The sequence below is a fragment of the Hippoglossus hippoglossus genome, chromosome 2 (assembly GCF_009819705.1).
Source record: "Hippoglossus hippoglossus isolate fHipHip1 chromosome 2, fHipHip1.pri, whole genome shotgun sequence".
In the NCBI taxonomy this organism is placed as follows: Eukaryota; Metazoa; Chordata; class Actinopteri; order Pleuronectiformes; family Pleuronectidae; genus Hippoglossus; species Hippoglossus hippoglossus.
In genome coordinates this window covers 6,486,961-6,504,288 of record NC_047152.1, presented here as the reverse complement: position 1 = coordinate 6,504,288, position 17,328 = coordinate 6,486,961, and the positions used below count along the sequence as shown (strand labels likewise).

At 42.7% G+C, this 17,328-nt stretch overlaps 2 protein-coding genes across 5 annotated transcripts in view; one reads left to right on the top strand and one right to left on the bottom strand.

The window, feature by feature from the left end:
• The window catches only part of LOC117776352 (protein FAM184A-like), a 30,817-nt gene extending 24,492 nt beyond the window's left edge, over nt 1-6,325 (top strand). Inside the window, 12 exon segments of the mRNA XM_034610218.1 lie at nt 2-70; nt 1,238-1,382; nt 1,533-1,541; nt 2,082-2,209; nt 2,308-2,334; nt 2,336-2,374; nt 2,376-2,411; nt 2,413-2,495; nt 3,476-3,622; nt 3,732-3,849; nt 4,019-4,123; nt 5,115-6,325. Of these exon segments, the coding sequence (XP_034466109.1) occupies nt 2-70; nt 1,238-1,382; nt 1,533-1,541; nt 2,082-2,209; nt 2,308-2,334; nt 2,336-2,374; nt 2,376-2,411; nt 2,413-2,495; nt 3,476-3,622; nt 3,732-3,849; nt 4,019-4,123; nt 5,115-5,456 (1,248 nt within the window). The 3' untranslated portion in view covers nt 5,457-6,325.
• The window catches only part of pln (phospholamban), a 33,693-nt gene extending 16,365 nt beyond the window's left edge, over nt 1-17,328 (bottom strand). For 2 of the 4 annotated variants that reach the window (XM_034610206.1, XM_034610197.1), the window contains exons 1-2: nt 17,231-17,328; nt 13,051-13,403 (exon numbers count right to left, since the gene is read on the bottom strand). In XM_034610206.1, the coding sequence (XP_034466097.1) occupies nt 13,073-13,234 (162 nt within the window). In that variant the 5' untranslated portion in view covers nt 13,235-13,403; nt 17,231-17,328 and the 3' untranslated portion in view covers nt 13,051-13,072. Of the gene's footprint in view, nt 1-5,318; nt 5,329-12,469; nt 13,404-17,230 lie in introns of those variants that run through there. The other 2 variants (XM_034610187.1, XM_034610177.1) reach the window with 2 other exon arrangements.

The following is a 17,328-nucleotide window of genomic DNA, read 5'->3' as shown; positions in this document are numbered from 1 at the left end:
TAATCGATTACAGGAGGCTCACTGCTGCGCCCTCAGCACCATGGAGGAGGCCCGGCAACACCAGATCAGGGTGAGACACACACACATGAGCTACAGTCAGATTTTTTCTGGAGGGGCTGTGTGTGAGGACGCAAATGTCAGATTCAGTTTTTCCCGTATACCTGTTTACTCAATAGCAGTCAGCAGAATGAAACACTGTGACTTATTGTCCTGTGATTGTCTACGTACATTACCCAGAATTAATTTCCCCCTTCTTAAAAGGAAAATCACAGCCCTCATACACTTTAGAAAGGTTTCTCCTCCCCCCAATTTATTCTATAGCAAACTAATTATTTCTTTGTGTTTACGCGACACAGTATTAGTCACGAGCGTCTATGAGAGACAATAGTCTCGACACAAGACACAGCGAGTAGCTTTTAAAGGAGAGAAGAGTTTCCGTTGTTTTAATGTGGTTAGTTTGAATTTAACGGCTCTTATTCCTGCTGCAGATTTAATTGGAGGTAAATGATTCATAAAGCAATCAAATCAGTCATTGTTAAACATTTCATCCGCTTCATCTACTTTAACGTCTCTAATTTCCTGGTTAAATGACAGTTGAACGAACGCAGGAGGGTGATATCGTATTGTCTCATATATTTACATTTGCAGGCGCTCATCATATTTATCGTGTCTACCCGTGTCTTTAAGAGGACGTGTCAGACACGTTTTAGTTCCTGCTGATTGAGGTCAAAGGTCCTATTATTCACCTGTATGTAAACTACTGCAGGAACTCAGTGCCGCCTCAGCTACTGAATAAACTTCACACAAAAAGATTTCATTCTTATTCTAAAGTCTTGCCAGGATCTCAGAGGAGCTGTCTTTTTAAAATGTTGTGCACCTCGTCTTTCTTTATGCAAAGCAATCCATCAGCAGCGCGCTCAATGAGCAGGCAGATTAACTCGGCATTGACTGTTTTAAGTATTCTTAATTTTGTCCCTCCTCACATACTCAAAAACTGCTTGGAATTAGTATGGAATTGGGACACAGCTGCAGTGTTTAATGTTGGCGCATTGTTTTGTCTTCGGGGTTTAATTTTCCTGCAGTGCTGAAATTATTATATGTCAGAGCGTCCTCGCAGGCACCACCAATCAGGTTTCAGAGTTGACACTTTACTCCCGCCACATGGAAAAGCAGATCTTTGATGTCACGTATTATTCCTCCGCTTAATCTCCTCTTCTTCCCCCCGCCTGGCTGCCAGGCGCTGGAGGAGCGTCTGAAGCAGGAGCAGAGGGAGGAGGTTCACGCTCTGAAGGAGGCCCACAGGAGGACGTTTGACATCCTGAGACAGCAGTCCGACCAGGAGCTGCAGACGCTGCGATTCGAACTGGAAGACGAGGGGAAAAGCCAAGCTGGGTAGATGATGACGCACATTCAAAACATGGCTGTCTCTGTTGTAGTAATTCGGTTTCCAATCCATAATAACAACCTCTCTCCCTGAGGCTACATCCACACGAACACACTATTGATTTACAACTGAAACTAACTCAGTCCAGATAAGCTGTGTATCGTCCATACTAACATACTAACAATTGATGTATCCTGAAACCACGATGGTTCTTCTGACCCTCAGGTTTTATTCCTTCAGTGGTGCTAAATGTCTTGACTGTTAAAATAATGGAGGAAAACACGAGCATCAATAAAAAATGAGATTAAATCAGCAGGTTGCATTAAAGACGTATAATAAACAATAAGCTCATCTCATGGGAACTAAAAATTAACAACTCCTTCTGTGTTTAATAACTCGAAGTATTACAAAGGAAGAAATGACAGATCAGCTTTGTGATATAAGATATGAGAACTCAGCCTTATGTTGAAAATATATGGCAAGTTCTACAGTTGCCTCTGATGTTAAGCCAACCTTGAAATGAAATCTCTAATTCAAGAAGTTTAAAAGGGATAATAAAAGTTCCCCTTCTGTTGGAAAAGGTATGATGTTAGTACATCTTTAACGATCGACCATCACGTCTTCTCACAGTGAGCACGTCTCTGTATGTGGAGCCGTTGTGTCCCTCAATGTTACACCGTTTGTCTCCGTCTGGCAGCGTCTCTCCGCGCAGAGCTGAACCACCTCCACGCTACGGCCATCGAGCATATAAAGCAGATTCACCTCAAAGAAAACAGCGTCGCCAAACGGGAGCTGGAGAAGGCCATGGAGCACAGCCACCAGCAGGTAACTGTCATCGTCTCTTCGTTCTCCTCGGGTGTATGTTTGTCACGTGCGACTGATTGTTTTCTCAGTCATTTTCTCTCCATGTCTTTTTTCTCCAGGAACAAGAGCTCCTGGTCCGCATGTCCCGACCTCCAGTCGGAGGTGTGTTCCCGTAGCAACCGCATCAACCGACCTGGACCACGAGATCCACTCTCTGAACGAGGACCATCGACACTCTGACCAGAGAGCTGGAGCTGAAGGGCAAAGAGGTTCTGCGGGTCCGCAGCGAGGCCAACCATCAGATTAGGTACGTCAATAAATATTCATATTCATCGTATGGGAAACATTCCCATTCATGTTGTTACTATTATCGATGGTGCAGAACTAAACTGTGACTCAACAGTAACTGACCCAGTTTGCAGAAACCTAATCCTCATATGACTCACATCATGTGGGAATAACCCTCTGAACATCTAACGATTCAAAGCAGCATCTTGGGCAGTGTTCATCCTTTGAAAATCCTTGATCATCGCAGACATATTTAATTCAACCTCAGTATATCTGTTATACTGATGTATACTGTTATACTGTATGCCTGTAGTTGTGTAGTTGGACCTTATAAAGGGGGGATACTGCAGTTTAGTGTCTCAGAATAGCATCAGAAATATTTTGACTTTAATCCCTAGTGTTAAGCCCCAGAAACACAGATCCTACCCTACCCATGATGCAACTCGGCTGTATCATTCATAAGACTGTCACTGTCAGGAAAACACACATGACTGGGTCCCAATTCAGGGGCTGCATCCTTCGGGGCATGGCCTCTGTGCAGTATGTGAATGCAACAGACTCTTCACTACTTCCTTCCACTTTGATTAAATTAAGAGTTTTGCATTAACACATTAGTCATGGACACCATTTCGTTTTCGAAGAGGCCACACACATCCCCGCTGCTCTCCGCTCTGAGCTGAGTTTTGCTCGCAGCTTGTTGTCGTCGTCGTCTGTAATTTAGTAAAAAGTGGCGTCAATCTCACGGTTCCCTACCAGGAAATTAAATGTATCAGTGAGTAATGTCCACGATGTTCGTGTGAAGCCCCTAAAGGCACATAAATGATTGTGTGTGTGTCAGGAAGACGAAGAAACGGTAGAAAACACACTGTTAAAGATCTTTTATATTATTGTGAAAAAGTTAAGAAACATTTTTCGTTATATTCTGAAAGTCTGGCAGGACGCTACAGTCGAGGTAATTATTGGGACACGCTGTACGAGTTTTGTCCGTCCGCTCCGCAGGGCCCACGAACAAGACTTTGCAAAGAGACACGAGAGGGAGCTGGGGGAGATGAACATCCTGCATCACAGAGAAACACAAATCCTGCTGGCCGACTTCAACAAGGCCCAGGAGGTGCTGAAAGACAAGATTACTGCTCTGCAAATACTGTAAGTCAAGGAAACGTGTGAGAAAGTCTCTTGGGCTGCAACTTTCACACATTCTCACATCTGGCTCTTTCTCTATCTTTGCTGCTTTCCCCTATGTCTGCGTGTCCAGGTTGGAGGGGACAGAGGAGAAGCTGAGGAACAGAGAGAGTCGACCAGAGGACCTGCATGTCATAGCAGAGCTCAGAGAGATGGTCACAGAGAGAGAAGCTCTGGTCAAAAAGCTGGTGGTGAGTCCACTGGTAAAACAAAAAACTAAAATCCTACTAATTCTTATATGGTGTTCTTTATTCTTCATATATTATACAGACACTAAAATCAGCTTTTTTAAAGTGGAGTCACAGATATTTCACGGCAGACGTCACAACTGTTGTACCTGTTTCTGTCGTCTTGTTACAGGATGATAAGAAGTTCTACCAGTTGGAGCTGGTCAACAGAGAGACGGGCTTCAACAAGGTGTTCAACTCCAGTGCCAACGTCGGTGTCATCAACCCACTGATCAAGGTGAGGCCTCTGGTTTCCCTCTCAGAGCGAGCGGCTTGGATATATCCAAATGAAATGTGGGCGACTGTGACACCCACTGTGCTTTCTGAGTGTCATAGATACGACTCAGCGCAGTGTCAGTGGGTGTTTTGTTATCAATACTCTCTCCATTGTCCTGCTCTGAAAGCCACACTTACAGTTTGTGTTGGAGGAGCAGCACATCATTCATAGATAAACTGCTTCTCCCTCATGACTGGAAAAAGCAAGCACAACCTCATTAGGACTCTGTTATCCACCACTGTATACAGCTGCCAATAAAGTATTTGTCATTGACATACTGTACCTGCCTCACACTGTAAGAAGAGAGTTTGATTCACCTTGTGTTTTCTGGTAGTTTTACATTTTTTCACTGTGTTTTATCTTCTTGTTGTGTTTTTAATGGTTCCTACCTTGAACTTATCCTGTTGTTTGAGCCCAACGAGCCACCAAAGCACAAAATCACCGTGTTCTTCCTGAGGAGCTGAACATCGAGCTCCGTCTCACCTCAGGTTTTTCAATAAAGGACAGATCTCTGTATGCAAAGCCGCTCGTCAGCCTTCTTCATACCTGAGCACAGCTGTCAGACCAGCTGTGGATCCCTGGAGTGGCTCAGAAACAAGAACACTTGATTTCAGCATCACTCCTCCTCCTGTGTTTCTCACCGTGGGATCTTGGTCTTCGATAACACCCCCGTCCCTCACTCACACCTCTAAGCTCCAGTGTGTGGGCTTGTGCGACAACAACCGATCCTGTCGGGGGATAATGACAAGTCATCGTAGGCCTATTTCTGCCTCCACACATTCTTCTGGACTAGAGCTGTCATCATCGACGCCTCGTTTTTTTGTTATAGTTTCCATCACTTCTAACTGTCTGCACCTACAAAGGCCACAGCACATCTTATTCTTAATTGAAATAGTATCCCTGAGATACCGCGTCCCCCTCCCCAACCCTGCCTCTCCATGTGTGACTATAGTTAAAAACAGGCAGCCAATCAGATCAGCGCCTCGCCAGCTCCCCTAGCCAGTCAGCTCTCCGATTCGTCAGCCCTCCCACCGTGCCTCGTGAAGGAGAGGACGAGGAGGTGGAGGAGGCAGGATCAGGAGGAGGGTTTGCACCTCCGCTCTCCCCCCTCCGGCAGTCACACCCCCGATTTAGGAAAGCCCCGCCACTGTTCAACTCTCTTCCTCCTCTTCCTCAGCATCATCCTCCTCTTCCTCCTCTTCCTCCTCTTCCTCCTCCCTATCCTCATCCTCCACGTCATCTCGCTCCTCCTCATCCTCAGGAACCCCCCGGGCAGCCAAGCTTTAGGAGGTGAGAACTAACATGATTTCAATCCACTGCTGCCCTCAGCTTCACCGTCACTAACCTCGGGGAGTGACTTACTGGATGCTTGCTGCCTCCACTGCCTCTCCCTTCACCCCTTAGTTTGCCTCCCCTCTCTCCTCACCCCTCTCCCCCAAACCCCAACGAAGATTGATATGTATAACCCACCTCTGATATTACAGACATTTATATCTTTTTTTCCCACTCCTGCATCATCTGCATTTAAAAGTAGCTGTGGTGGCAGCTTCTCACTGGGCCGACTATCCATTACAGAGATATACAGTCGCAGATAAATGTCGTGAGGTTGTAAATCTGAACTAAATGAAACCAGAGGAGACCCTGGACTACATGCTGCATCATTTTCTCATGGAAACTTCTATATAAACACATTGAGTGGCTGTTGTGGAAAAATTGCCACCCAAGCAACAGGGTTTGGTTTTTAGTGTCGTCATTATATCGTAGAAACAAATTAAATTGCATGGCACCAAAAAGAAAAGAATAGGTTTGGTTCTTTCCAACACTTTATCCGCCTCTTTCAAATCTATCCGTGTTTTGTTTTTATCTCTCCCAGTGATGAAGTGTGAGACAAAACTAAATTCTTCGTGCCATTTGGGATTTAAAGGCCTTAATGTTCTTCATGGAGTTTTAATTTAAGCCTCAGTCGATACTAAGCACCGCATTGATCAGTTCATTTCACAGAAGGCTGCAGTTTTCCTCCATTAGTCAGCAGAAAATAAGAATGTATAATCCCTTTTTGATGCATTATGCCTTAACATCTTATTTCCTATCGCAGACAGAAACTTGTTTGAAATATACTGCAAATCTCCTCTGTCTGCTTCCTGTCGCCATCCCCTGAATCGTGGCTTGTTTGAATCAGTCTCAATGGGACCTTGAGTGAAGCAAAGAAAGAAAAAACAACAGATTTGAAAGTGTTGCAGCGGCTTGCGGGTGTGAAACCTGCGAGATAACGCCGTTGTGCTTTTGTTCTGCCAGCAAAAAGCGGTGGACGCAGGGAGGCGATGAAGGAGCTGCACACGCTGATAACAAAACCCAGGAAACACTGGGAGGTCTGACGCTGGAGGGCGAAGCAGCTGGACCAGACTTAGTTTTAAATCGTTTGTTAAGAACGGCTGATTTCGTGTTTTTCTCTTTATACCATTTCAGTGGTAGTTTGTATTTATCCTGATTTTTGTTTGAATGTGTCAGTCTGTTCTTTTTTTATGCCACCGGCGACACCCAGTGGCAGGAAGCATCATGTTTTCCGGGTGTCCCATTCTCGTTAACACGATATCTCAAGAACTCCTTGATGCACTTTCTTCAAATTTGATACAACTGTCAGGTTTGACTCCCAGATGGACGGATTAGAATTTGGTGGTCGACGGGTCCCAGCCCACAGTGTAACCTGAATAACAACCTGTGAGTCCACGCTGGGAATAGAAAAGAAAGGATAGAAGTTTGCTTGTGTTTCTGAGGTGGCTGGTGCTCAGGTGGAGCTCCTCCTTCACCAGTGTGATATAAATGTAAAAGTTCCACTTCTTGCATGGACTCCTGGACTGTGCTCCACTCACCGGACCTCCCTGGATACACTGCGGCACGGGTGCATGCCAGGGAATGCCACTGTTGTTTTCTGTTCAAACACACAGTGTATTTACCTGCTGCCTCCTTGTGAGTTTCCGTTTGTCTCTCCCTCCTCCACATTCTAACGTTTTGTCTTCCCTCCCTCAGCCTTCCTGAGGCCAACGCTGCGACCCCATCTGACCCGAGGCAGACAGAGGCAGGGGAGAGCAAAGAATGTGATGCAAAAGAAGAGGAGCCTCAGTACTTCACTTTCTGACCGGCAAAAAAAACCCCAATCCTGTAAAAAAAAAAACTCAACAAAGCAAAGTAATGGGACAGAGAGCTAAAGCTGGACAGCAATCAAACTGCAGGTTTTGAAAGTCATTTTGAACGATATTCTTTTTTGAAGCGTGCAGCTGCAGCACTGGGGGGTTCCAGGGAAAAGTGGACATTGGGAATTGGGAATCTAAAAATAGTAGTTTCAAGTTATTTGTCTCTTCATTCTTGTTATATTAAAGCATCTGGAATTCTGCAAAACAAACCAGTGAAAAGATATATCCCATATCACATCCATCCAAGTTTCGTGGTAATTCGTTTCTGCAGTTTTTCATAATCCTGCTAACTAACAAACAAAGGAACGCAGATTGGCAGCGGTAATAAAACTGAAAAATAAGACCCAACTTTAAAAACAATGGCGTCTGTAACTCCCATAACATATTTCTCCCTCAATCTGGCCCCGTGTATCACAAACTGCAGTGCTGCATGTGCGTGTTTCTCCTTGCGAGCTGTAATCTGACTGGACACGCTCTCAGCGTTCAGCCAGGACAAGCAGATCTTTGCCTTGATAATTGCCTTCAGTCTTTCATGCGTCAGACGGAGCGAGCTGCTGATTTCTGGTTGTTTTTTCCCATTCACAATATGTTTAATTGCAGTACACCCCGATAACGACACCAGCAACAACAATAACAACAACACAAACAACCAACTTTAGCTTCCTGTCCCAGAGCTTTGACTGTGTACATATGGTAAATGTTGAAAGTCATTTCCAGATCTCTTGAGCTAGCTGAGGGGCGCTTGATTTACCATTCCAAGTTTCAAGAAACATCGAGATGAACCGAATCAAGCACCCCTCGTATTTTTATTATTCTAGTATTTATAATCTAACAAGCTACTGTTTTTCTACGGTCTGCTTGTGATGCCAGGGGACCGGGGACATGCGCAGGAACAGTTCTGTCAGCGACATGCGGCCCACGAGCAACTCCGAGCAACCTTTTTAAAGCCAAGGAGGGTTTAATCAATCATTTCTTTACAAGCCAGGAGTTCATGTCGGGGACAGAAGTCTTCCTGCTGCGTGTCTCTGCCTGTGGGGCAGACCTTAGAGCATGTGAAAACAGAAACACTATCATAATGCTGCTGTCACTCACTTGAATCTTCATATCTTTTTGGTGTACCGTCTGTTTTTTAACTGGACTCTAAAGTTTACATCGTTCTTGTGTAGAGTAGTTCTCATGACCCGAGGGTCCGTGAAGTCCATCCGGTAACCTGTACAGTTTCCAGACTGCATGGTCGTCACCAGCCCGAAGAAGAGGCTCTTGTTTTTATTACCTTTTTCAAAACGTGGACAGACGAGACGTCAGGTTTTGGGAGTTTTACCTCCTCTCACCCGTTCAGTCACCTTATACAACATCAATCATGCTCGTCTTCCATAACAGAAGCAACTGAGGTTCAGGAAGTGTTTGTACTTTACTTACTTGCGTTCCGGAATCAGACTGTATTATACACATAGTCCCATATTGGTAAAGAAAGTGAGAGAAAGATTCCTGGATCTGTACCAAAATGACCACTTTCTTCTTGACTTGTGTTGAATTGCATTGGACTTGAGTTTGTCCCTGTTTTTCTAAACACTTTTTATATTTTGTGTTTATCTTTGCATCTAAATTTATACGTTTTTCCCCCCAAATCCCTCTCGTGTGTGAGGATGAAAATGTTTCTAAACTGTCAACGTGAAGAGTGAAACACTTCCTGAAACCAGGTTTAGACGTGACCTCTGCGTCCTGCGGGAAACACCGTAACATCGGATCGTAAATTCGGAAACACATGCACCTCGATATCTTGATTACAGCTTCTACACTATATACATATGTATATCAAAAACATCCATTCAGAAAAAACTCTGTACATGGACGTCCTAACGTCCAGCTGACATGAATGCAGCACCATGACGTTGAAGCTACATTGAAATTAAATGGTGTGTTTTGTAAATACTGACCTGAAATGTGAGGAACGAGACGAGGGAGCGGGATCCTCTCCGGAGATCGTCCCGACACTGAACCGCAGTTGGTTCACTCCTCCATGCACACTGTGACGATTATATTTATTTAATTGACATTTTGAGCTGCGGCATCTGCACCAACGCAGACGTCTTTATTTCATTTTTTTTTTACAATTTTCTTACAATCACATCTGATTTTACTGCCCTGCGTTTATTTCCCCCGCTGATGATTTCACACACTTGCCTTCTAAAAACAAGTTTCAATGCACTTGACATTGGAGACTCCAACACAAGGGTGACACTGTTTCCCCAGCTGAGAGTAAGAAGCACATTCTGGGTGACTACCCTTTTTTTAACTGTGATAGTTAAAGGACCAGTCCAATGTTTTTCTGCATGAGGAAATCCGCGTGATGCCAAAGTTAGTGTGTGTTTTGAATGTGTTTATTTTTCTGCCTTTTCATATTTCCACTGTCTTGTGGCTTAAAATAGATAATCTATTATTTTTCAATACCTGCTTTTCAACTGTATTTTTTTGACTCACGAGCTTTCAGTCATTTCCCATGAATCCTCATCACCGAAGTGGTCAGGGAGTCGTAGATGTTCACATTTTGATTGATTGGTTTTTCCGTGAGATTGTTCGTACCTCAGCTGAGGTAAATGGATGAGTACGCATGTCAAAAACACTGGAGTGGTCCTTCAGGTTTAGTTTCGCTTATGTGTTACAAATAGCAAAAATGAAATATATTTATTTGTTTATCTGTTTATGTTTGTTTTTGCTTTCCTACATAATTGTTCCCGTCTTCTTGTTTCTTCGTGTTTTGTTAGTACTTTATGTTGTTTTCCCCTCTGTTTATTTATCTGTCCGTCATCTGGTCAGACTTTTGTCCATCATCACCCCATTGTCATGACCTTTTTAAGATAAATGTGACATACATAAGAACTCTTGTTTCTCGACATGTGACAGAAGAAACTTCTGGAGTGTTTTTATTTATTTTTTACACAGCACTGACATCAGATGACCATCAGTGAACCACAGGAACTGCAACTTATTAAATGTCTGTTTAGATGATTTTTCTTTTATGTGACGATATACAGACCAGGGCTCAGTTCATTGCACTCTCAACTCGGTTTTTACGAAAATTGCGGGAAAGGAAAAAATGGTGGTTTCTGTCTGAAACTGAAAGATGGAAAGTTGTTTTGCAGTTTGTGTCTTGAACTGAGTTGAAAGTGACTGGATGTCCCCCTTGTGACTTATCATCGAATGATGTCTGTCTTGCCATTTTTGAATTCAATATATGAGAATTATAACAATGACAATATTTATTTACATTTGTATCATTTCTGTTGTATGTTATGGAAACAGTAAAATTATGATTGTGAGATAAAGCGTACTGTTGCACTTCTTTAGTGTGTGTGTGTGTGTGTGTGTGTGTGTGTGTGTGTGTGTGTGTGTGTGTGTGTGTGTGTGTGTGTGTGTGAGAAAGAGTTAAATTCAGACACATGAAGTAGAAAATGTTGAGATCTGGTGACACAGATTTAAGTTTTGGCAAAATCTGTGTATTTTATTGTCTAGTATATCTGGTGTTTTATATATAAGCCACAGGAAGACACTTACATAGTTTATATAATTAAAATTCCATCTTCATAAATGGAAACTGTTTTTTTGCATCCAGATAATAAGTTGTAATAATAATTAGAAATCCTAAAAAACAGAAAACAAATGAAATATTTTCAGATACATATTTTATATTTTATTTAACTTTTAGTTACCACCCCAACATTAAGATGAATTCTTTGCTTATTTTACTTTTCCCCAACTTTTTTCACCTTTGTGTTCTTGTGATCTCTGTCGTGACTAATAAAGAATTTGAAGAATAAAAAAAAAATAGTGAAGCTAAAGTAAACAACTCCGGCAAAATGGCGATAATATCAGTAAGTTTAATTCTAATGCGACTGATCGTGGATTTAAATGTTGAATTGTTGAAGAGTGAAAGACATTTGACCTGCTGCATTAGTTCTGCAGCATATTTCTTTATTTGATTTTCCTCACAACTATTCTAACAGGTGAGTCTGCAAATAGCCACGTGTTGTTAACTCAAATACAGACTTGATTTGACTGAGTAGGTGTTAGAATGAATAACAGAGAAGGAAATGGAAACAGTAAAACAAACTTAAAGATGTTCCAGCTTCACCAGAAATTAGCTCCCTTAGCTTAGCTTAGCTGCTATGTTGCTGACAATGATGTTGATGCTGGTGAGAGTAAATTCAAAGATGTAAATTAGCTGCTTTTGTGGCTATTTCAATATTTATGTAATTAACAATCTGCACAGTGATCAACACAAGACAAGGCTAAACTATCTTTGGATCTACAGTAAATAAAGGGGAGAAACCTCTTCATTTGTCTTCATGCAGTTTATTTGGTGGTTTGTCATTTAAAAGTCAGGTGGTACAATCTTCCAAACACACATAAACAGATCAAAATGACCCATGTGGATTTCATAAAGCACTTCACATTCAGGAATCTGATTTCACAGATTACTTTCTACATCTTCGCTGCAACAAAACCCAAAACTGTCACTCAGCAGTAGTTTCAGTAGCAGAAACCGAGCTGTAAGGGTATAAACAGGAAACATTGAGTGATATCACACCATGCAAAGTGACGTTTTCATCGTGGATAAACAGGCCTGAAATCACATCAACATGTAGGTAAGGTGCACTCAGTCTATACCGCAAATGTGATGTCTCAGTGGTATATAAGCTGACATTTCTAAATAAGCACGACTCTCCTCAATTTACTGGAGAACTTCAAAATGAATCATCTTTTTTTTTAATATAAATTACGCAATGTACATTCAACAGATGGGTCAAGTTGCAGTTCCCTTTCCCTCTGCCTTCTCTAAAGCCGTTAATTAAAGGGGATGCATTTCATAATAATTTGTGTCCCATTTCAGAATTCTCTTTTAATGATATCATCTTCCTCCAGCAGACAGCTCTGCCTCTGGATGATTCAATAGGTTCATGACAAGGCCACAAGCTCTAACTCTTTCAACTTTGTTTCTGAGAAGTCAAGCTTCATGTTTTTTTTGCAGATGGCTCCGAATTCAACGACACCCATGAGTCACGGCGGCTGTTGCTTCGGGAAGAGGTGCGAATCAGAGGCAAATTAACAACGAAGGAACTGATGTTATCTAAAAACAAGCTGCGAGTTGTATAATAAGTTATATAATAATATGTTTTCTTAACAGTGTGACCTCTGCTGTGTGATGTCATGTTTTTCTTTACTGAAATGCACCCTGGGAGTCATACTTCACGTCTCATCTTGTCTTTTTGTATATGCAGCATGTACAACTATCAGTTTCATGTCCCTCCACACACTATAGTCCCGCTCCAGTTGTGAGTTACGTAAAATGATTACGTTTTTAAAAACAGAGGAAACTTAATATCTCTGCCTCCATGTCTTTCTACTGTCGAACAGGAGGAAGCAGCAAGGGATCATGGGAAGTGGACGTTAAACAAAAGTGCTGTATTGATATTTCAGTATCATACACACATATTATTACTGGAGACATTGTCCAGGATGTGTTGTTGTCTTGTTGTTTTCACATGGAGGCGTATAATCTCTATGGCCCTTGTGAAACAGAGTTGGGCTGATACAATGGGGGAGGATATTATTGCTTTTGGCAGAAATCTGATGTGTGTGTATGAGTATGACCCAAGTATCAGCCGAACCCGTTTCCACAGCGGAGCCTTGTCAAACTCTCTCTCTGTGGCTCCGTCTCTCAGCTGCTCAGCAGGACGATGATGTAGATGAGGAGCAGGCAGATGAGGATGAGGGTGAAGTTGACGAACAGCTCCTGCAGGTTCCTCTTGACCTGCGGGGTCACCTCGATCTGAGACGCTCGGCGGATGGCCGACTTGGTCATGTGCTGCACGCGCTCCATGGCGTCGGGGAACCGGTTAGATTTTGACTGGCTTGGATGAAGAGAGGGGAGAATTCGGTCAGGCTGCCGGGCCTGTTCCTGCTGAGAGGAGAGTAACTGAGGCTGGACAGGCTGGTGAAATCAGGAGGTGAGAGCTTCTCTTCTCTTCTCTTCTCTTCTTGTCTCTCTGCTGTTGATAAGGAGAGAGGAAGAAGAACATTGACAGTTAAAACAATCAGTGGCACTTTGTCTCCGTACACCTGCTCCCTCCCACGGGGGGGTCGCTCTTGTGTGACCTTTTCTGCGTCGCTGTACACGGTGCGATTAGAGAGCTGCTGGGAGGTGTCGGCTGAGGCCTGCTGAAGTGTGAAACAACAATCTAGTGGGAGTGGCGGCAACACAAATGTAATGAACACAATGTGAAAGACAACTTGTTTCTACAAAGTATTTGTAATGTACTCCTATACTAGTGTACTGTAATAATTAGTCTGCAAGACTTTTCATTTGCACGATAAGGAACATGTTGTTTCTTTCATAGATCCCTAATGCAGCACAGTGAGTTGAGAGAGTCGCTGACAAAGAGCACGTGAGTAGAAACGACAGAAAGAGCTTCACGTTGCAGCTGCACACTCGCCGCACTCTGTGAAATGCCTGTTGTCATCTGACGTGGGACTTTCCTGGGATCAGAGTCGCTGTGACGACATCAACATGTTCGCTCCCACAAACAGAGAAATTCTCAGCCCTTGTAGATCAGCACTAGTCTATTTGGGGCAAGATTAAAAGTCCTGCTATAGCGGCCCCTGCTGGGTCAGTTGTTCATTACAGTCCAAGATACAATAAGAGAGAACAGCATATAAACACTGAGCCTTGCAACGAGACATGTCTGCTGTTGTGGTGGTAATGAAGTGTTCTCTAACTAACTTTACTATATACTAGTCCATAAATTATTGGATTCTATTATCTAATGCTGTGCAGAGATTTTCTTGCTGCCATTAGAGAAACTGCAGCTCTTGAGCACTAAGGCAGTTTCCTCTCTCACCTCTCAGCAGCTCATACTGGACGCAAAAGAATGAATCTCCCTAATCCCTGTTATTCTGTGAGACCCCTGCCCGGCTCTTGGCCCCTGAATCTTTGACTCCTCAGGGTTAATGTCGGACGTGTGCACGGGCCTCTACAGTGAGTTACCACTGCCCCACGTTATCCTCACGCTCGTCTGCACACATCCACCATTATGAACTGAGTGCTGACTGTCAATCATTTCATGCTAGTTGGGTAAAAACAACATAATTCGGTCCTCAAGAACACAAATGCCGTATGTGATGATTGGTATAAAGGGAGGGGAAGTGAGATCCGATCACAAGTGGTCACAGGAGACACATTCAGAATGCGTTTGACTGCGAGGTGTGAACAGACGAACTTAACACTGACCTCTTGTGATGGGATCTCTCAGGACGGACGTCTGAAGCCTCAGATGAAACACGGGCTGCTTGAGACTCAGCTTTGAATTGTCCTTGTTGGCGCATTAACTCATGATTCAAAAAGATTAATTAAGCTGAAGTTTTACAGTCAGTGTGACTGCAAACGTCAAACCCTCACAGCGTCCCAGCATTGATCCCCAGTCCCCCATAGAGGCCTTGATTAAATCTGAAAGATGATTAACAAGGTAGTTTAAAGAATCCGACTCTGCTGCACATCTCCCTCCTGATGGTTTTCAAAGCTTGAGGCCTCTAATGACGGCGTCGCTTGCCTATAAACACTCACAAGCCAATAAGTAAATTGCCTTCAGGGTAGTTATGACAATTATTGATCCATTAAGGAGAAATTAAGCATGTTTAATCAACAGCTGTTTTCGTCTGTCACAGTCCTCCTCTCTAGAATCTTTTTCCAGCCCGGTGGCACTCACCAAAAAGACCAGAATCACGAGAAAAAGACGAGGCAAGCGAAGAACCTCACTCCCATTCGAAACAATTACAGAAATATTATCTAGAGTAAGCTTTTGCAAAAGATGGCTCACTATGAACACAGTGACCATGATTCACTGCTGCACTTTATCTCCCTTGGCTTGGAGAAGAATTATAGAGACACTGAATATAGATATATATATATTTCAAATGATTGGATTGTTACTGTTTGGCCTTTTTGGTTTATGTCAGTATCTTCTTTTTTTATTCAATGAGTTAAGGTGACCTTTAGCGTCCATGTTTGTGAAGTCTTAAGCTTTGCCTGTAAATCAGGTTTTATTTTTAGATGTTTATGACTGTATGAGTTAACTCCTGGGTTCTGTTGAAAGGACCACGTTGTACTTGTATCAACACAATCAGCTGTTGTTGGCCCTTGTTGCCAACGGCTAAATACCTTCAGTGTGACCAACAGAGTGGGAGTGACGCGTTGTGTAGTTGGATATGAAAGTTACTTCATGTTTCATCTGACAAGTAAAGATTGAAATGTTTCCATTTGAAAAAACTTGTGTGTGAGTGTGTGTGAGTGTGTGTGAGTGTGAGCTATAGATGCCAGTCATTCCATGGGTGTGAGTTTTATCAGTGTCTGTCAGCACAGTAAGCTGTCGTCTTGAGTAGCAAATGAGGCGGCACAAACACACACACACACACACACACACACACACACACACACACACACACACACACACACACACACACACACACACACACACACACACACTTGTTGCTCTGATCTCCTAGACACTAAGACCACTTTTCATAGTTCTGTTGTTGTTATTTGATTAAAGTTCAATGTCATTTCTTAACAGCGAAGCTTCAGTATATTTTACAGCAGTGTGACGGATGTGTGGTAAAATGTAGGTAGGACAGATACATGGGTTTGCTGATGCTGACCTATTATTCTAACTGGGGCACGACCAGTGTCACTCACCCACTCATTATATCTTTTAGGTGCCAATATGAACTAATGAAAACATCTATATCCATCAACACAAATATACTGAGTACATTTTTATACCTTATACCTTAAAATAACAAGTTAATGTATTTTAACAGCTGTATACTACATCCCTGTATGGAAGTGATGGTTGCTATCATCAAAGCTAAAGTCTTGCATACGATCCACGTCACTGTTTTACTTCTGAGACTTTCCAGATTGAAGTATTGCCTAATTGCTGACATTTTATCCAGCTCTGGCTAATGCTACATTTCCGGAGGCTTCAAAGATTCACTGTAATAACTTTCTGTTTTTTACTTTGCAAATCTGGTCTAAATCCAGTTTATTGGTTTTGGATGAAGGTGACATTTTAAAGTAGTTCTCGTCTTGGTGATACATCGTATTAAGAATTTGTGTTTGTATTTATTCATTTTCTAACTCACTGGGCAACGTGTCCCTCCTTCCACTGAAAACCCTGAAACATTTAAACCAGAATGAAGCCTCCAGTAACACATCCAGCCAGTTTGATGCGAGAAGACAACAGACAGATCTTTAACCAAAGGCCTTTATCTTTTACTCGCATATCCTCCTGTAACCTTAAACTATGAAATCAGTGCTTAGATGGAGTTGATTTGGCTCCTCGGCTCCTCTAAAATATAATCATGTGCCTTGGATGGGAATGTAAGAAGTGCAGATGAGTGTTTATCCCTCTGGGAGGTTCAGTCCTGTTTCCATTCCCCCCCCCCCCCCTCCTTTCCCTCTTCAGAGCTGTGTTTACTGAATGTGAACAGTGACTTTTTTATTTAGATTTATACAGTGCTCCTCTTTATCTTTACTTAAACATGGCCTCCTCTTACCCTCACCGTAAAATAACGGATGTCCCCCTGTAACTGTGTAACATCTGCAGAGTCACTTACTGTGAACATTTAACCAAAAGTTCGGTAACTGGCTGATTGATCTTTGTGGGCTTCATAAGAACACAGCGTCACAATCATAACATAATAACAGATTTCAATAACTTGTTTACTAGTTTCATGATTGATTCCAAGCATTTTTAGCATGTATACATCATCTGTTAGGATTGAAGAGGAAATTGAAGGAGTGCAGGATGCTGCTTCTTACCTTCCAGATGAGAACAGAGCCGGTTGGAGTTTGAGAGAGAAATGTCAGATATGCAACACACTCCGAGGCTGTAAACATGATGAGAGAGAGAGAGGGGG